The sequence below is a fragment of the Neovison vison genome, chromosome 1 (genome assembly GCF_020171115.1).
Source record: "Neovison vison isolate M4711 chromosome 1, ASM_NN_V1, whole genome shotgun sequence".
Classification (NCBI taxonomy): Eukaryota; Metazoa; Chordata; class Mammalia; order Carnivora; family Mustelidae; genus Neogale; species Neogale vison.
The window spans coordinates 89,556,405-89,574,484 of NC_058091.1; the positions used below are offsets into that span (position 1 = coordinate 89,556,405).

The 18,080-nt window shown below is 56.9% G+C and overlaps 1 protein-coding gene across 3 annotated transcripts; it reads right to left on the bottom strand.

Annotated features, from left to right (window-relative positions):
* Positions 1 to 2,987: 2,987 nt before the first annotated feature.
* CUL7 (cullin 7) lies at positions 2,988 to 17,697 on the bottom strand. 3 transcript variants are annotated; one of them, XM_044251170.1, is made up of 26 exons: positions 17,548 to 17,697; positions 16,135 to 16,722; positions 15,037 to 15,188; positions 14,410 to 14,844; positions 13,749 to 13,887; positions 13,453 to 13,649; positions 12,931 to 13,165; positions 12,206 to 12,443; positions 12,010 to 12,115; positions 10,817 to 11,044; positions 10,430 to 10,520; positions 10,157 to 10,328; positions 9,884 to 9,989; positions 9,496 to 9,591; positions 9,132 to 9,307; positions 8,675 to 8,808; positions 8,176 to 8,358; positions 7,816 to 7,922; positions 7,548 to 7,730; positions 5,697 to 5,857; positions 5,368 to 5,584; positions 5,020 to 5,284; positions 4,150 to 4,295; positions 3,876 to 4,002; positions 3,593 to 3,798; positions 2,988 to 3,367 (listed from the first exon to the last, which is right to left on the bottom strand). In XM_044251170.1, exons 2-26 carry the CDS (start codon positions 16,712 to 16,714, stop codon positions 3,044 to 3,046), a joined length of 5,004 nt encoding a protein of 1,667 aa, XP_044107105.1. In that variant the 5' UTR covers positions 16,715 to 16,722; positions 17,548 to 17,697; the 3' UTR covers positions 2,988 to 3,043. The 3 variants fall into 3 exon arrangements, with proteins under 3 accessions (XP_044107105.1, XP_044107101.1, XP_044107093.1); XM_044251166.1 differs by having other exon boundaries at positions 12,931 to 13,159; positions 14,410 to 14,910; XM_044251158.1 differs by having other exon boundaries at positions 14,410 to 14,910.
* Between the last annotated feature and the right edge of the window lie 383 nt (positions 17,698 to 18,080).

Genomic DNA, 18,080 nt, shown 5'->3' on the forward strand with positions numbered 1-18,080 from the left:
AAAGACTCTTGAACTCTTGGGCTCACAGAAACACAAGTTAGAAAACAAGAGGAGGGCGCCTGGGTGGCTCAGCAGGTTAAGCCTCTGCCTTCAGCTCAGGTCATGATCCCAAGGTCCTGGGATCCAGCCCCACATCGGGTTCTCTGCTCTGCAGGGAGCCTGCTTCCCCCTCTCTGCCTGCCTCTCATCTCTGTCAAATAAATAAATAAAATCTTAAAAAAAAAAAAAAAAAAAAGAGGAACAGTCGTTGGCAGATAAGTCTGAGCCATTAAGAGCACCTTAAATCCTATCTAGGAACCAGAGTATGCTGAAGCTGTCCCAGCTGCCACCAGAGGTAGTGGGCTTTCCTTCCTGCTTTGCTGTTCACTGAGAAATTCCTGGCAGAGGCATTTGATAAGCTAAGCCTTGGTTATAGGACTACAAGGAGATAGCTGGGAAAGCCAAGTATCTGGTCTTCTATGTGGTGGGAGGTGGGTTCTGTCTCCTTTCGTGATTTGTGTGGAGTTCCCAAGCATAAGAAGGGGCTTCCGATGAACAGTGGTCAAACCACACTGCACGTCCCCCCTGGGGCTGGATTGCCACCCCCGCGGCCAGACCTTCAGATGTTGCTTTTCCCTTTCATCAGGGACCCACAGGAGACATCAGAGCTTGGAGCTTCAGCTTCTGGTTAGTTGGTCTGCTTGTTTTTTTATTTTTGTTGGCAACATATTGAGACATAATTCAGTTTACCCATTTAAATTGTACAATTCAGTGGTTTTTAGTTTATTCACAGAGTTGTGCAACGATCACAATTTTGTAACATTTTTGACACCCTGAGAAGAAACCCCAATACCTTCTAGCAGATACCCCCCATTTTTTTTCTTTTTTAAAGATATTTATCTGATGGAGAGAGACAGCAAGAAAGGGATCACAAGGAGTGGGAGAGGAAGAGGGAGAAGCAGGCTTCCCCACCGATGCGGGGGGGTCTCAATCCCAGGACCGTGGGACCATGACTTGAGCTGAAAGCAAATGCTTAACAACTGAGCCACCCAGGCGCCCCTCCCCATTTCTTCCCAATCTCCCCAGCTCTAGGCAGCCACTAAACCACTTTGTCTCTGGATTTACTTATTCTGAAACATCTTGTCTGAGTGGGATCAATATTGTTCATGTATAGCCAGCTGTCTGGGGTATAAAGAACTGAGGCTCTGAGGAGGGTCTTACAAGGGGGGCAGGGGAGCAAACTTCTGTGTCAGACAGGAAGCCTGTGACCTGTATGGATGGCAAGTCCTAAGGGCAGGGGAGGAGGCTCGTCTTCACTGGTGCTGGTGTGGGGGCAGTCAGGACTGTTCACCCCAGGGGACCGGGTTTTGACAAATCAGGCCACAGCCACTGTGTGTGTCTGAAGACAGTGGGCAGCACAGGAGCTGGACTGCAGGCAGAAACATGCAAGCTGTTGGGCCCAAGGCTTCCCATACAAATTTGCAAGAGACCATTGCAGATAAACAGGTAGGCACTCTGTAAGCCTGAGGGCCAGGGAGGCTGAATGGGATGAATGAAGGGCTGAGCCTACAGCTTGACCCATGTGGCCCATGCGAGAGAAAGTCCCATCCTGTCCCCTGGATGTGGTGCATTTTGATCTGGTTACTGGAGCCTGGAGCCACTCCCTCTCTGGGTTTCTGATGGAGAAGGATGGCTCAGAAAGAGCATGAGAACCCAGAAAAGGGCAAAAAGTTCTGGCTTCTGAGAGCTAGCTCAAGAAGGACATGGCCTGGGCCAATAAAAGAGCTAGGCCATGATGTCTGGCGTAAAGGTTGGAGAGGCACCCAAGTGACAGCTGTTAGGCCCAGTGCTGCCCTGGTCTGCTGCCAGTCTTCAGTGTCATGGACTAACATGGGCAGACAAGATGGTTCTGCTCTGAGAACTGTCCTCAGCACCAGGGGCCACCAAACTGCAAAGTAAAGCAAGCATGGGCCCTCTGTGGCTACCCTGTTTGCCCTCTGTTTTGTTGTCTTGCCCTGGGCATCATGACTCTCCCAAGCCCTGGCCTTTCTCCCTTACATACTCTATTCCAAACCTCAGTCTTGGGTGGCACCCAGTTCCCTGTGTCTGGCCTCTGGGCCCTCTCTTACCTCATGGCTCCCTCTCCTCCCCTGCCCTTTTCCTCTGTAGCCTCTCCTCATCATCTCTTGGCTACAAGAATCTTGGATTCGGGATATCTGGGTCACTCCTTCCTGACTCCTGTAATGGGCCCTGCCAAGATGCAGTGCTCCTCCCCTGGCACCAGGTCCCCTCGCCCACCAGGTCCCCTCGCCCACCCCCTGCCTCCATATGGGCAGGGCCAGAGGATTCCATCAGCAGCACACAGGAAGCCTCTGGGACAGTGGCCCGCCTCTGGTGCTAGTGGGGGTCTGGTTTTGGCAAGTGCAGCTCTGCATGACCAGAAGAGGGGGTAGCAAGGAGGGGCTTAAGGGAGCTGCAGTTCCTTCTAGTCTCCTTCCAACCCAGATCCTAAAGCTTTCAGATGGAACATACTTTCAGGCTCCTGGGCGCCCGCAGTGGCCCAAGGGTCCTTTACCGTGCATTACCCTCACTGCTGGGTATGGTGGCTGAAAGAGGAATTCACAGCATGTCAAATGCTCCCATACCTGGTGCTCGTCAGAACCCAGAGGGATTCTGGTCCATTCCACAAATGAAAACAATGCAGCCCTGCTTAACAATCTGCGCAAGTCACGAGCCTTGGGTCTCCAGCCTACCAGATGAAAGCACTTCAGAGCACAAACTCTGAGAAGGGCTGGAGGTCCATCCCTGTCCACTTACTCCCCCTCCCAAGAGGGGGACACCAAGTTACCCCACCCCCTCCACCGCTCTCCCCAGGCTGCCATCTTCACCCTAGCAGTGACGCCTGGCGTGGGATGACACGACCTCAGAGCCAGAGGGCTCCTCTCCCTCTTCAGCCAGGAGAGTCTCCACTGCCCCTGTCAGATCCTTAGCAGTCACCACACAGGCCATGTAACCAAACTCCCGCATTTTATTTCCATGGAAAGCCCTGGTCCCATCTCCAGGGCTACCGGAAGGTAGAGAAGCTGTGGGTGCCGGTGCAGGAGGCATAGGGCACGCCCCGAGAGCGGATCTGCAGGGTGTGGAAGGTGAGGGGTGGGTTGGGGCCAGAAGAGCCTGGGTTCAGGGACTCAGTGTGAGGCTCCATCACCGTCACAGGGACCGCATAGGACAGTGTGTGGGGTCGATCATCATGGCGCCTCACGGTGCCCTTGCCCAGGAGGTGCAGGACACAGGAGAGGACATCGGTACTGCCACAGGCAGACCCCTTACCGAGGCTACTGACCAAACCTCTGGGAGGGCACGGGCCCTTCTGCCAGGCGTCCAGGACCTGGGAAGGAGAGGCAAGGGAACACAGCAGGTGGGAGACGCCCAGCTGACTCCACCTCAAGCCTCCACTCCAGGCACAGGCTTTGGGACAGTGAGCCCTAGCCTCCCCCCTACCAAGACACCTACAGGTTCTACGGCGAACCAGATGCTTCAAGTGTTGACAAGCCTCCTCCTACGGGCTGCACCCCACCCGAACCTCCCTCACCCACAGCCCAACCCCGCCTACCCGACAGACAAGCTGGTCAATGTGCAGCCCCTCATCTCCATGCGCCTTGAGGATTCGGACAATGAGGCAGTTCAGAAGGTTCCGTCTCTTCTCCAGATTCCGACCCTCTTCATCCTCAGCTTTCAGGTACGTCTGAGGTGGGATGAGCCACACATTGCCCCTCCTTGGCCTGGGCTCCTCACTGGCATCCCGAATCTTGAGCACCCCTGAAATGAGCGCTAGTCATCAGCAGGAGGACCATGCGGAGGCTGAGAGCAGAGGCCCCTCTGCCCCAAGTACATACTTCCTGGGACATCCTTTTGCTCTTCAAGGTCCAGGGGACCTCTCGAAGAGGTAAGAGGCCCAATCGCCTGATCGAGCATGTCTGGAGAGAGCCCAGAGAGCGCCAGCAGACTCTCCACGGAGACAGCCTTAGAGAAGACGAAGGAGATATTTAGGGCTTCCCTGAACAGTGGAGCAGAGAAGGGAGAAGGAGGGAGAACAGGGAGTTGAGGTTTAGGGAAGAGGGGCGAGGGACAAGGTACAGCGAGCCAGGCTGCCTAGCTGGGGCGGGCCACCTTCAGGTCGTTGAGATACAACAGCAGCCACATCTGCACGGTGGACACATGCAGGGTCTGGTCCCCAAACTGCAGCTCAGCCCGGCCCAGCCATGTCCACTGCAGCCGCCTCTGCGGGCCCCGCTCCAGGGCCGGGTAGCTCTGACCTGAGACAGAGCAGGGAGAGGATGGAGTCAGGGCTGGTGAGGGGGGACTCCTGGTTGAGCCTTGCCTCTGCTAAGGCACATCTGCCGAGCATGTGCCCCAGTGTTTATGGATACTATGCCTCCTGGTCTGAACTTCCGGAGCTCAGCCTCTGCTGTGCCTGCCTCGAGTAAGCCTCATGTATCTGGGAGCCCACCCTGTGCCTTGCTTTGTACCAGGGGCTTTGATCAGTACCTTCCAGAAGTTCCCCATTTTTTTTTTTTTTTTTTTAGGGAGACAAAGCCATGAAGTGAGGAAGGCCTGGGGCTCTCATCAAACTGGAATATCCATGAGAGAGGGAATGAGGTCTCCCTGCTTAGTCTGGGAACCCCCTCCCCGCCAAAGGGCAGGGTCTGAGTCTCTTCCCCTTTCTGTGTTGCTGCCCAGCCCAGAACCAGACACCATCGGGGAACTCAGGCAATGATGACTGACAAGGAGCAGGTGGCCTCAGGTGCCTCTCCCCATCCTCCCCACCTCCCACTCTCTAAAGAGAGTCCTGTGTTTGTTTTAAGGACAGAAAAGGCAACAGCCTGGGGACCTGGTGCTTCATAGCCCCACCCCTCACTCCAAACCTGAGCTCCTGCCCTTTGTTCTCAAATCCACTCCACTGAGGCTCCTACCCCAGGGCCCACTCCTACCCCCATCCCAGACTCCTTTCCGAATCCCATCCTCCTCCTGGCTCCTCACTCTTGCTGTAGAAGTTGGAGTACTGGTTCACGGTGCCCCTGAGGTAGGAGGGCAGGCAAGTTCTGGGGTTGAGCGTGTGGCGGATGGAGGCAATGGGCCAGCAGCGAGGTGACAGGACCAGTACAGACACTTCCGGCATTGCCCCCTCATAGTAGAGATCCTCATCTTCCTCTTCTTCCTCGTCCTCCTCCCCCGTAGCCGCTGCAACCCCAGGTCCGTCTGCTTTCTCTCCCTTGTGCTCCTTGTCGCTGGCCTCGTGGCCTCCCTGAAGGAGAGATACAGGGTTCCCGACAGCTGCCAGGCCTCCTCTGTTTGGTTCCCTGCCTCCCTCCCTGGGCTGGCGCCTACCTGTATCTTCTTTTCGGTGTCGTCCAGCTTCAGGAGCTGCTGATCGAGCCGCTGGAGCTGATAGACGTGGAACTGGCGCTGCAGCTCCTCGGACGTGCTCAGGCTGCGCAGCATCTGCTGGGGGAGGCGGTTGGGGAAGCAGGGACCGATCTGCTCCAGCACGGCCCCCTCCAGCCAGCTCGAGCCCACGCTGAGGAGACGGTCGGCCATGTAGTGCCTGTAGCACACGCAGAGTGGGCCGAGCCTCAGGGTGGCCCCACGGCCTGCTCTGGGACTCCGGCCACCCGACACCCCCACCATCCGCTCCCCCCACCCTGCTCCACGCTCACTGGTAGTAATGCTCAAAGGTGGTGGCTATCTCCAGGCCAGAGAAAATGAGGACCGTCTCCAGGCAGCGCTGCAACTGCGCCAGCATCTCCATCCCGCGGGCTCCGCCAATCCTGCTGCCCTGGATCCGCTGGTCGATGTGCCGGGCGAACTGCTCGCTCACCTGAGCAGGGAGAAGGGTGCAGGGAAACCATGGACCGGCAGCCAGAGGAGGCAAGCAGGGGCACAGGGGAAGGTCTGAGAAGTGGACAGGAGCGCTGAGCTGCTTCCTAAGGTGGGTAACGCTTTTACAAAACTCTTTTTAAATTTTTTAAAAAGACTTCATTTATTTATTTGACAGAGAGAGATCATAAGAAGGCAGAGAGGCAGGCAAAGAGAGAGGAGGAAGCAGGCTCCCTCAAGAGCAGAGAGCCCAATTCGGGGCTTGATCCCAGGATCCTGAGACCATGACCTGAGCCTAAGACAGAGGCTTAACCCTCTGAGCCACCCAGGCTCCCCCTACAAAACTCTTTTATAAAATTGTCACCAGTTGTGCAAATTGACAACAAGGAGGTGTTTTAGTTTTTTTTTTTTTCCACATGGAATGTGTCTAAAAATTAGACTAACCCCAATAATTTAATGTGAGGAAATGACTTACACACACAGGGATGGTCAAACTGCAGTGTCACTGATCAGACAGAAGGGCTGGAGGCAGCTTGAGCAGCTACTGTTCAGCCCCCTGCCCTGCAGCGATCAGCCCGGCTGACTTCATCACCTGCCCAGCCTTATGCCTTAAAAACTGAAAAGAGGGACTTTGTCTATCTTCAGCTCTTACCACAGCACTGGACACAGCCGAAGCACTTATTACATATTTATAGAATGTGGAAAGGGCAAAGGAAATTCTAGTACATCCCTTAGATGGAATTTATACAAAAATTGAAAATAAGGACAAGGAGCAACACTGAAAAAGGCTTTTAATATAATGGTCAAGGGCGCTTGGGTGGCTCCGTCGGTTAAGTGTCTGCCTTTGGCTCAGGTTATGATCCCAGGGTCCTAGTATGGAAACCCACGTTGGGCTCCCTGCTCAGTGGACAGCCTGCCTCTCCCTCTGCCTGCTGTTCCCCCTACTTGTGTGCTCTCTCTCTCTGACCAATAAATAAATAAAATCTTTAAAAAAAATCTAACGGAGGGGGGTGGGCATTTGGGTGGCTCAGTTGAGTGTCTGACACTTGGTTTCAGCTCAGGTCATGATCTCAGGGTCAGGAGATGGTGTCCTGGGCCGGTGTCCATGCTCAGCATGGCCTCTGCTTAAGACTCTCTGCCTCTCCCCCTGTTCTCTTTTTCTCTCTCTCTCACTCTTGCTCTCGCTGTTGCTCTCTCATTCTGTCTCTCTAAAATTAATCAATCAGGGGCTCCTGGGTAGCTTAGTCATTGAGTGTCTGCCTTTAGCTCAGGTCATGGTCTCAGGGTCTTGGAATCAAGCCCTGCCTCAGGCTCCTTGCTCAGTGGGGAGTCTGCTTCTCCCTCTCTGGCTCCCCTTTCCCCAACTTACACGAGCATGCTCTTTCTTTCTCAAATAAATAAAATCTTAAAAATATCTTTGTATAATGGTCAAAAGACAACAGGATAAAGCACTTTAGCTACTTGTGAGTAAACTGTTAAACCATGCACAGGAACAGAAACAAAAAGCTATCAAGATAATAATACTGGACGGCACGTTGCAGGTCACTATGTGTTTCTTTTGCATTTGAATTTTCAAACACAGGGCTCTGTACAAGCCCCGCTCCTGGCTGAACAGGAGGAGCAATGGAGGCCGGGGGACAGGGCCATTTGCAGGGAGGGGCCTGGGGCAGAAGGGAGGACAAGAGGCTCACGTGGGCGGCTTTGAGGAATGGGAGCTTCAATAATCCGCCAGCACAGCCGTTGTGCAGGGCCAGCAGGAAGGCCGCCCTGGGCCCAAACAGCTCGGAGCTTGACTTCTGCAGGTTGTGAAAGTGTTCGCAGTAGCGTGGCACGAAGTCGTCATCCCGCCAGTGCGAAGTCAGGAAGTTGTTCACCTGCAGGGAAGCGGCCCTGGGTGAGGGGATGGCTGGGCAGGCCAGCCTCTGGTCCAGCCCTCCGCCCCAACTCCCCTCCCTATACCTGCTCCTCCACCACTGCCCCCCAGCAGCGGGTCAGGTTTCTCACGATGCTGCTGGGGAGCCCCCGGGTGGCCAGGGAGCTCCAGTCGTGGCTTCGGTTTCTGCCCTCTGTGGAGACAGGGGAAAGGGCAAGAGACAGGGGCAGCCCCTCAGCTCAGGGGTCCCCAGACCAGGGTGAACCCTGGGGCCTTTCCCCCCCATGATGCTCCTGGCTGGGGGTGACGCAAACTGGGAAGAGGAACAGTCTGAGTGCGGCGGGGAGGGAAAGCAGGAGGAGGGACAGAAGCCTCTAGGGTGCGAGTGCATGAGGGCACAAAGAAATGCTTCTCACTGAGCTCCCACCTGAATCCCAGGTACTCACTGGGGCGGGGAGCAGCCACGGCTGGAGGCGGCGCCTCACAGGGCTCAACGTGCACCAGCAAGTGGGTGAGACGGCGCACCCTCGAGGAGAAAGCAGCCGCACGGCTCTGGGGGTTGTGGGCAGCCTCCCGACACTCCAGGTACTGGTCCAGCAGCCAGCCCAGGGGGCTGATGCCATCCTCGTCTGGAGGTGGGGAAAAACAAGCCAAGGCAGGCCGTCTCTCCAGGGCAAAGGGAGAGGCTGGGCTGGACAGAAGCAGGGATTGGACAGAAGGTACTGGGTGGTGGGGGATGGGGTCAGGTAGCAAGGCCCCCCATCTTTATGGTATCAGCTGGCACCTGGGAGACATGGGAAAGGAGATGGGCCCTGGGCTGGTAGAAGAGAAGCACTGGGGTACCAAACCAACACAGGTACCAAAAGGGCCAAGAAGATAAGGCAGGTGGCTCTAGGGCAGAGCAAGAAGGGGCTGGTTAGTGGGGCCAGGGGTCGGAGTGGTTACCGGGGGAGGTGATGTTCTGCACCAGGGGGCTGACCAGGGCCTCCCAGCAGGTCTTGCCCAGTGCTTGGGCGGCCTCGTCATCAGGCAGGAAGCGATCAGCAAAATTCTGCTCCTGCCGCAGAGCCCCATTGAGTCTGAGGGTGGGGATGAGGGAGGCAGGTGTCAGGGGCTTGAGGCATAAGTTACCCCAGCATCCGCGTGGTCTATGACTGCCCGGCTAGCCCCTAGCAACCAGACCCAATCTCTACCCAGTACTTCGAAGCTCTCCTGTGTTAACTGGCACACCCCACCCCCAGCCCACCAGAAAAATCTCTTCTCTTCATTGTTTCTTTTCTTCCCCAAACTGGAGAACCCTCCAGATGCCTCCCCAAGCACATTAGCCCTCCAAAGAGCCCTACCCAGGGTACCGCTCTTACCTTTCATGCACACTCAGCCACACACACACGCTAGCACACACCTAGAACTCAGGTGCAGGAGGCTCCTGCGGTCCTCTGCTATGTCCTGACTCCAGGCCTGTGCCCGAACCATGTAGAAGAGGCGTGTGTGACGGCACAGCTGCTCCCGGAACACCGGCCAGAAGGTGGGCTTGGGGCCCAGGACCTCTAAGCCCCGGATGCGTGTGTCAATGCCGCCCTGCAAGGGACACAGGCCTGTCTTCAGCCGACCCACATCCCCCTCGGAGTGCGCCGGGGTTGGGCACACCTTCGTGCCTTCCTCCTGGAGCTGCCCTGGCCAGGGGTTGGAGCTCTGGCCCAAGATCTGGAACAGCTATAGAACCTGGAGCATCGGAGCTCCAGACCACAGCCCAGCCCCCGCCAAACCTGCTGGCAGCGCTTTATGCGGATCTGGATGACAGGCCAGAAGCGGTTCAGGTTCTCCAGGAGGACCACCCGGCTGGCGGACGGCATCACGTTGACCTGGGATGGGGTGCAGGGGGCTGTCAGCTCCCTGCGTGTGGACGGCAGTGCTGACAGCACCCACGCCTGCTCCAACTCCCTCTTCCTCCCCTCAGCCCAGCAGGTGTGGCAACCTGACCAAGGGGTCCCAACGCCGCCCTCACAGCTCGGGGCCTGATGCCATCATAACGGCACAGGGAGAAAGGACTCTACTTTCTCTGGGGCTCCGGACGGGGAAGAACTTAGGAGTTCATGAGTCTGGGCAGGAGGGTGGACCCTGCAAAGGGTGATCTGCTGGCATGACGGTCCCTACCGAGTTGAGTTCTGTGTTAAGAGAGTTGGGGCTGTCGCCCCCAAACACCACCACCCTCGCCGGCATGTAGCTCGAGTCTTCACCAGCCACCAGCAGAGTCAGCTGCCTGGGAGCGGGGGCGAGGAAACCATCAGAAGCAGAACAAGGCATGGCCTCACAGACACAGCCAAGGGGCCTCTGTGGTCATGTTTGGGCTCGAGGGGGCGGTTGTGCATCCCCCAAGACAAACACAAGGCAGTCACTACAAAGCGCGTATGTTGTGGGGCAAGTTACCGGATAAGAACGCCCCGGTGCATGTGCAAGGTGATGTAGTGGGAGCCCGCACTGCCGTTGGACTCCCAGTAGGTCTTGGGGTTGCGGTCTGTCAGCTTGCTGGCCCGGTGAGGGTTGGAGGACACCTCTACCTTCTCCCAGCACTTGTCCTCCTTCACCTCCATACTGGAGCCTGGGGGTGGGGGTTAGGGGTGGCCGTCACAGCCTGGTAGGTATGGAGGGAAAACAGACACAGGCGTGGGGGTGGGGTGGAAGCTGGGGACAAGCACAGACCCTGGCACAGGTATCTGAGGAACACATCAAAGAACGGGATGTTGATGGGTCGGTGGGTCCGTCTGTGGTCTTCGATCTGGCCCAGCACCATCTGCAGCCGGAAGGGCAGAAAGAAGAGTGTGGGGAGGAGAAGAGCACACATGGAGAGCACGTGCAAACGTGTGTGGAGGAAAGATTTGGCAGCAATGGGACTTCCTCCAGAACCCTGGTGCAGCAGGACCAGGGGGTCCTGGGGGATGGGTTGCAGAGAACAAATGCCCTTGGGTTCACTGGCCTTGCCTGCCCTTCCCAGATGCAGGAACACTGCCTCCTCCCCCGCCACTGCTCAGGGTTCATGTTCTCACCCCGTGGTGAACCCACAAGCCTCCGCCTGCCCTCCCTCCTGACCTGGATACAGCCTCCCAGGATGTTGGTGGTGAGTTTCCGGTAGAGGTGGGCATGCTTCTCACACTTGAACACCATGTCCCGCAGCTCCTGAGCCAGCTCCAGTTTTCCCAGGTGCTTTTCCAGGGCCTTGGAGATGGCATCTCGGGCTCCCAGCTGATTCAGGACCACGGCATAGTCCCTGCTCACGGAGGCCAGGCGGTGCAGGAAGAAGATCAGCTCCTGGAGCACCTGCGGTGGGGATAGGGCTGGAGACTAAAGGGCACAAGGCCCGGAACATCTTCAGGAGTATTTCCTATGCACCCACTATGGTATATAGGTGCTGGAGCTATCGCAGTAAACAGACAGCAGAAAGCAGGGAGACACAAGGGCTGGGTGGACTCGGAGAACCCAACGCAAACAGACACGGAAAAAGCTAAGAGGTGCTCTCCATCCTGGGATGCTTGACGACTGAGGACGTTGGCAACAGGTGCAGAGAGCTTCCCAGGTGGTTCCTTTTTAGGCCCTGTCCCAAAACCAGGTGTGGGGCTGCATTCTGAGATGCTCAGGCCCTAAGCACCATACCTGATGGTAGGGAGGGGGTGGGGAGGGATGCTCAGTGAGTCCAGCTCCGAAATGAAAATCTGGGTAACCGCCAAAGGTGTGCACTGCAGACACCCACTGCCAAGCCTTCCAAGCCCAGGACCTCTCTGTGGCGGGGGACCTTGAGATGTGAGGTCCCCTCTGCCTCCTTCATCCCCCTGCTCCGACAGGCCTAGCCAAGCAGGAGCCACTGAAGCTTCGCATGTAACAGAGATGTAACCTTCTGTGTAAGAAAGAAGATGGCAAATAAGATTATATGCTTGGGCTTATTTATATTTGCATAAGGACACACAGGAAGGACACATAAGTTAAAATGAGTGGTGACTAACAAGGGACATGGGGAGAGGCACTGGTAAAACTGGATGGAAGTGAGAACAGGTGGAAATGAGAATTCTCAGTGTAGACCTTGTTCCTCCATTTTGATTTATAACCTATATGAATGTACTACCTATTTGAAAAAAAAAAAAAAAATCGATTTTTAAAACAAATCCCAGACCAGGAGCACAGAGGCTCCACTGTGCCCTCTGGAGCCTTGCCCAGGGGGGTTGCCCTCTCAGAGGCTGCCTTGTGGCCTCTCCCTCCAGCATCATCTCCCCAGAGCAGGGTGAGGGTACCTCTCGGTCAGTGTCTGGTGACCGCAGGCAGGCCATGCAGGCGTCCATGGCCTCGTGCCAGGGGAGCAGCGGCGCCTCGGGGAAGTCCACCAGCTGCATCAGGATTCTGGGGAGTGGGGGTGGGGAGGCAGGAGGAGAGAGATATGCAGCTAGCCTCAGGGACCCCTTGGTCCCATGCCCCGCCCCACCCCCTCACCTCAGAACCGTCAAGTGCAGGGGCTTGTTGGCTGCCGGGGTGGCAAGGCTCCGCATCAGTGTAAGGAAGGGCTGGGGCTGCCGCTGCAGCTGGAGCAAGAAAGGCTTGATCTCTGTCTCCTGGGGCCCCCCTGAGCTGAGGGCGTGCTCCAGGTCCAGGAAGGTCCTCCCAGGCGGACCGCAACCCTCCATCAGTCGCCGCAGAGGAGTGTCAGGATACTGTGTTGGGGGTTCTTTTCCTACAGGAAGGTGGATGTCACAAGAGTTGGCTGTGGTCGGTGAGGTTAGCATCAGAAAAGGACAGACACATTCATAATTCCTAATTTCTCCTAAAAATGTTTTTTGGGGGGCAGGGGTTCCCCGAAAATTAGTTTGGGGATCTTAGGGCATCTCTAACTGTATTTATAAGACTACTCTGTGGCAAATCTTATGTTTCATACTCTTAAAATAGCAAAGGAGCCTCCTGTCTGCAAATTGCAGAGCGTTTCCTTCTATCTAAAAGCATGCAATAATTTGGCTTTCTCCACACCAGAAAAAGTTCGGTGTGGGGGTTTATGAGGCTTCAGATCTCTTTCAATGTTCTGACTTTCCATCCTCCCCCGCTCACTGGAGGGAGCTGCTCTATGCGGGTGCCAACTCTTCCAGATAGGAGGACACCTGTCCTGGGAGGAAGGCCCCCTAGAGGCCAGCCTGCAGAGCTGCTGCAAAGTCATCCCGGTGCCCCACCTTCCTCTCTGGCTGCACCTGCTGATTCCTGAGGCTGAGCCTGGGCTTCCAGCAGGGTTGGGTAAGCTGGCTGCCCTGCCAGAGCCTCGGGCCCATATTTCCTGTAGACACGGCAGTTGAGCAGGTCCCTGAGAGCGCTGTCATCGAGTCGCTGTGGCAGAGCCAGCAGCAGGTCCTGGGCCAACTCTATAGGCACGGCCAGCTCAGCCAGGATCTCGTCATCCAGAACCTGTCGCTGGGGAGAAGGTCTCACTGCGGTAGCCCCGACCGGCACAGACGCTCTGGGAGTACTTGACAGGGGTGGGGGATCTCAGCACACACCTTCTCTACCCTGAACCTCTCCTGGCTGGCAGCTGCCTCCTCCCACACAGCTGGCAATGCCTCTGAACATTCTAGATACCCTCCGCTGCAGCCCCCGACACTGCGGACCCCTGCTCCCCGTCCTAAGCCTTCCAAATGCTCTATCAGCCCAGCCCCTGCCATGAACCCTCCAACTACTGGTTGTCTCCAGGCTGACTCTACCTCCCCATCCAGGTTCTCCTGCAGAATCTGGAGAACCTCCTGATGGTCGGGGCCGTCCAGCTTCTTGATGAAGAAGAGGAGCTCCCACCACTCCGCCTGGGACAGGTGTTCACTCTCCTCAGCATCCTCATCCTCAGGCAGCACATAGGGCACCGCATAGAGCTCTGTCATGGGTTTCCACCGCCAGGAGGGCACAGCTGTGGAAACGAGTCCGAGGGCCCAGGGATGTTGTTGCCTACCCAGCCAGACTACCACTCGTGGGCTCAGTGCTGACCCTGCTTCCTCTCCAGGCTCACCTATACCCAGGGCTCCACTGACCACTGCCCTGTGGTAGTCCTCAGCCTCAACCACATCCTCAATGTCTTCCTCAAAGCCCAGAATTTCCAGCATGTGCCAGTGTACCCAGTAGGTGCGGCCCGTCGACTCCCACAACACCTGGAAGATGGGGAGAAAAGAGAGGGAAGGGGAAGAGACGGCTCACTTACTGGCTGGTGGTGGCCCAATGATGACACACAGCGCTCTGGCTGACCACCTGGCCAGGTTTGGAACAATCTCCAAACAACACAACGCTGGTATATGGAGGACACGAACATGTACATAAAGGCCACCTTCTCATGGGAATAAGCTGTTTCTCCTCCCACCCATCCTAGACGCCTTATGCCCCCCACCCCAAGGAGCCTCCTGGCCTCAGCTACTCTCTCCTTGACCCTGACCTTTGGGAAAATCTTGCTCTATCCATTTCTTCCTGGGAGTGAATCTTCCTGACCTCATGGCCTCCCCAACCCCGATTTTCTTAGCCTTCCAAATGGCCCACCTCTCACTTGCTGACCCCCTTTAACCATTCCAATCCCCACGGGGTTTTCTCCGGAGGTGGCCTGCCAGAGCCCCTGCATGGAAGCTCCAGGTATGCTCCCCCAGCCAAATCCCCAACAGCATTCCCCATGCACCCTTGCTCACCTGCACAGGGGGCACACCGTTGTTGCTCTGGCGGAACTCGCCCTCGTCCCCAGCGCTGACCTCCTCGTAGTCATCCAGCATGCGCACTCGCATCCCAGGCTGCAGTGTCTCTCGCACGTACAAGGCATAAGTGTTGCCACTTGCAAACTCAGAGCGAGGGCGGAACCTCCTTGACCTCCTAATGGAGGGCTGGGCCCGGGTGGGTGGCAGCCCCAGGCCAGTCTCCGCCAGCTGGGGCTGGAAGATGGAGCAGGAAGACCGAGCCAAGGGCCCCTGTCTGCTCGAGGCCCAGTCCCAGCGCATGGCCTGCACCAGCTCTGAGATCAAGGTGCCCATGGCCATGCTGAACTCCAGCTCCAGTCGATCCCTTTCCCCACTCAACTCCTCAGGAGAAGAGTTGTTCTGGGCCCCTGGTTCTGCAATGCTGTCATTCAGCTGGTCCAGAAGGGAAGTGACATGTAAATAGCGCTTTACCAGGGAGAAGAGCAGCCTTCCTGGGACCTGTGGGATGAAACCTTTGGCCTATAACCACCTTGTCCCAGCTTCAGCTCCTCTTTCCACTCCATCCTTTACCTGGTCCCTCGTTCCTGTTTATAGCACCCACCCCAATACCTCCCCACAGAATACCTGTGGCAGCTGAATGCCCTCAAAAGACATGGGATGTTCAGAGAGCGTGGCCTGTGCGAACAGAGCCAGCAGAGCACAGCGGCTGTCAAAATCCAGGTGTTTCTCAATGGCCTCTTGCTGGCTCAGCGATAGAAGAATCTGAGTCCGGGTCCCTGAAACCCACACCCCAGTCAGGAACAGCTCCCTCACATTGCCCTTCCCAGGCATCCCTCCTAGACCCTCTACTCTCTCAGTACAATCCCTTTGTCATCACACATTAGGGATGACCTGATCTGATTTGCTTCAAAATCAACAACTTGGGGCGCCTGGGTGGCTCAGCTGGTTAGCCATCTGCCTTCGACTCAGGTCATGAACCCAGGACCTGGGATCGAGCCCCACCTTGGGGTTCCTGATCGGGGGGAGTCTGCTTTTCTCTCCCGCTCCCCCTGCTTGTGTTCCCTCTGTCGCTGTCTTTCTCTGTCAAATAAATAAATAAAATCTTTAAAAAAAACAATAACTGGGGCACCTGAGTGACTCAGTTAAGTGTCTGCCTTGGGCTCAGGTCATGATCCCAGGGTCCTGGGATCAAGCCCCAGGTCAGGCTCCTTGCTCAGCAGGGAGCCTGTTTCTCCCTCTCCCTCTGCTTGCCAGCCTGCCACTCCCCCTGCTTGTGCTCTCTCACGCTCTCTCTCTCTGTGTCAAATAAATAAATAAATAAAACATTTAAAAGAAAAACAATAACTTCTTTTCTATATACATATTTTGCATAGATACATATCTTACAGTAGTCTAATATCGTAACTCTTCCTTTGCATAGAAATCCAATTAATATGAGGTTTTTGAGGATTCAGCCCTTCCTCTTTTAGTATTTTTTTTTTTTTAAGTAAACTCTATGCCCAAAATGGGGCTTGAACTCATGACCCTGAGATGAAGAGTTGCATGCCCGCCTGACAGAGCCAGCTTTCCTCTTCCTAGGGAGATGTCCCCACCTCCCTTCCTACCTCCTTTCTTCCACCTCAGCAGAATCACCCAGTCACTGATGAGGCAGGGGCTCCTGCCACAGTGTCCTGTGAGGCCCCAAGCTGACCTAGTTTCCTTTCCCCCCACACTGTTCCTCACCAGCATCATGGGAGGCCAGGGCTTGGATCATCCGGCCGGCACTCCAGCGGATCTGATAATCAGGACTACTCAACATGTGCATGAGCAGGTCCAGGACCCTTGGGTCTTTGAACACCCCAGTCAGAGGTTCGATGCTGGCGTAGGCGCTGAGTACGTGCACAGTATGAAGGAGAGGAGCAGGAGGGATGGTGCCCACACACTCCTCCAGCTGCCGGAGGGCCCTCTGAATCAAAGCCTTCACATCGGTTTCCATTTCCCCCAGCACAGACTTGTCCAGGGCCCCAGCCTCCCCTGCAATCTCCTGAGAGGGCCCGATGACCTGGCCATCCTCGCCCAGCATCTTGTGGCAGTTGGCGTAGATCTCGTCATTGGACATCCACAGCAAGATGTGTTCGGCCTTGCAGTCCACTTGGCTAGAGCCCCCGTCCCCGTCATCCCCACGCCGGAGGATGAGCCAGCGAATCTGGTACTCAGGATGCCCATCGTGGCCCACACGCTGGCGGATCAGCTCATCTGGATAGGCGTGCAAGCCCGGCCCCAGGGGCACTCTGAATTCCCTGTAGCGGAGCTCCCCCACCATGCCGGCACCTGAGACACACAAGCAGGAGAAAACAGCAAGCTAAAATGAGAGTGGGAGTTGAGAAAATCAAGGTCGTCCAGGAGTTGGAGAAGCAAATGTCGTCACAGCTGTCCGGTTGTCTGGGGTAAAAGCAGGGCCCAGGAGCTGCCTGCTACAGGCTGGGTGGGGCCAGGCCTCACAGGGAACACTGGGGTGTTTGTTCTAAGAGTACAGTATTTGGTTGCAAGGAGGGTCCAAGAGCCTGCAGCCTGGAGTGGGTTGGTTTGGAGCAGTGGGAAGGGGACAGCAGGGGCAGGCCTTGGTGTTACAAGTGAATCCCAAGGCCCTGGGACAGGCAGCACCTCTGAGGAGATACATGTTGCCCCAGAGGGGTGTGTGTGGGGTGTGGGTGTTGTTGGGTAATGTGTCTGGAAGGGATGCCACGTCCAATGGGCTGAAGCCCAGGAGTGTGTAACAGGCACAAGAAATCCGGAGAATTGTTGGTGGAGTGGGGTGGGGGGAGGGCAAGGCGCGACGGGCTGGGAGGAGAGGACGGAGGACTGGAGGCGCGGGAGGAGCAAGGTCGGTGGGGGCGATGCAACACCCAGGACAGGGTCGCGGGAGACCCGGTGGGTGAGCGGCGGGAGGCAGGTAGACCCGAGGGGCCGGGGTGCGCAGCAAGGTACGGGGGAGGGGGCTAGGCCAGATGAACTAGGCACTGGATCCCAAGTGCAATCCCAAGGCACTGCAACTGGGGTGGGGGAGCGCGAGATCGGGTGGGCACGCGGCCGCTGGGCGAGTGTGTGGAGGAAAACCCAGGGTAGGGGCAGGGGCCGCGGCGGGGCTCTGGCCACCTCAGAAGTCGATGGGGGTCCCGGCGCGCGGCCTGTCCTTCGCTGAGCTAGGGACGCGGTGAAGACGATGGCGGCGATGCTGGCGGAGATTTGGGCCCCGCCTGGGCCCCCGAGCGGGGTCGAAGCGGAGAGGCGGGAGGGGGCGTGTCTCTGAAGGACAGGCGGGCGGGCAGGGGGCGTGGCACGCAGGGAAGAGCACCTTGGGGCGGCCACTGTCACCACCAGCCCGCACAGGTCAGCAGCCGCTCCGGCGGGGCGGGGCAGGGCGAGATGGGACCCGGCCCAGACAGCCGCACCACCCGCCCAGCGGCGGGAACTCCGACACCCGCCCGGAGCTGCCGCTCATTTCCGCCGGGCCTAGCGGAAAGCTGGGGGCCCTGGGAGAGCGCCGGGGCGGAGTCGCCGATGCCACCTCGGCGACGCGCGGCACCTCCTCCTCCACGCCGCCCTTTCCTCTTCCTTTTCGTCTTCCCTCCTCCCACCGGAAGTGCTCTCCTCAATTCGTGTAGTCAGAGCTGGATTAGATCTTGGAG

Bases quoted from the DNA above. Each gene is read 5' to 3' on its own strand.
- CUL7 (XM_044251158.1), bottom strand. From the start codon at position 16,714: ATGGTGGGGGAGCTCCGCTACAGGGAATTCAGAGTGCCCCTGGGGCCG. The intron at 13,650-13,748 runs GTGAGCCTGGAG...TCGTTTCCACAG, and splicing joins CAGTGGAGCCCTGGGTATAG to CTGTGCCCTCCTGGCGGTGG. The intron at 3,368-3,592 runs GTAGGCGGGGTT...TCTCCTTCCCAG, and splicing joins TTGACCAGCTTGTCTGTCGG to GTCCTGGACGCCTGGCAGAA.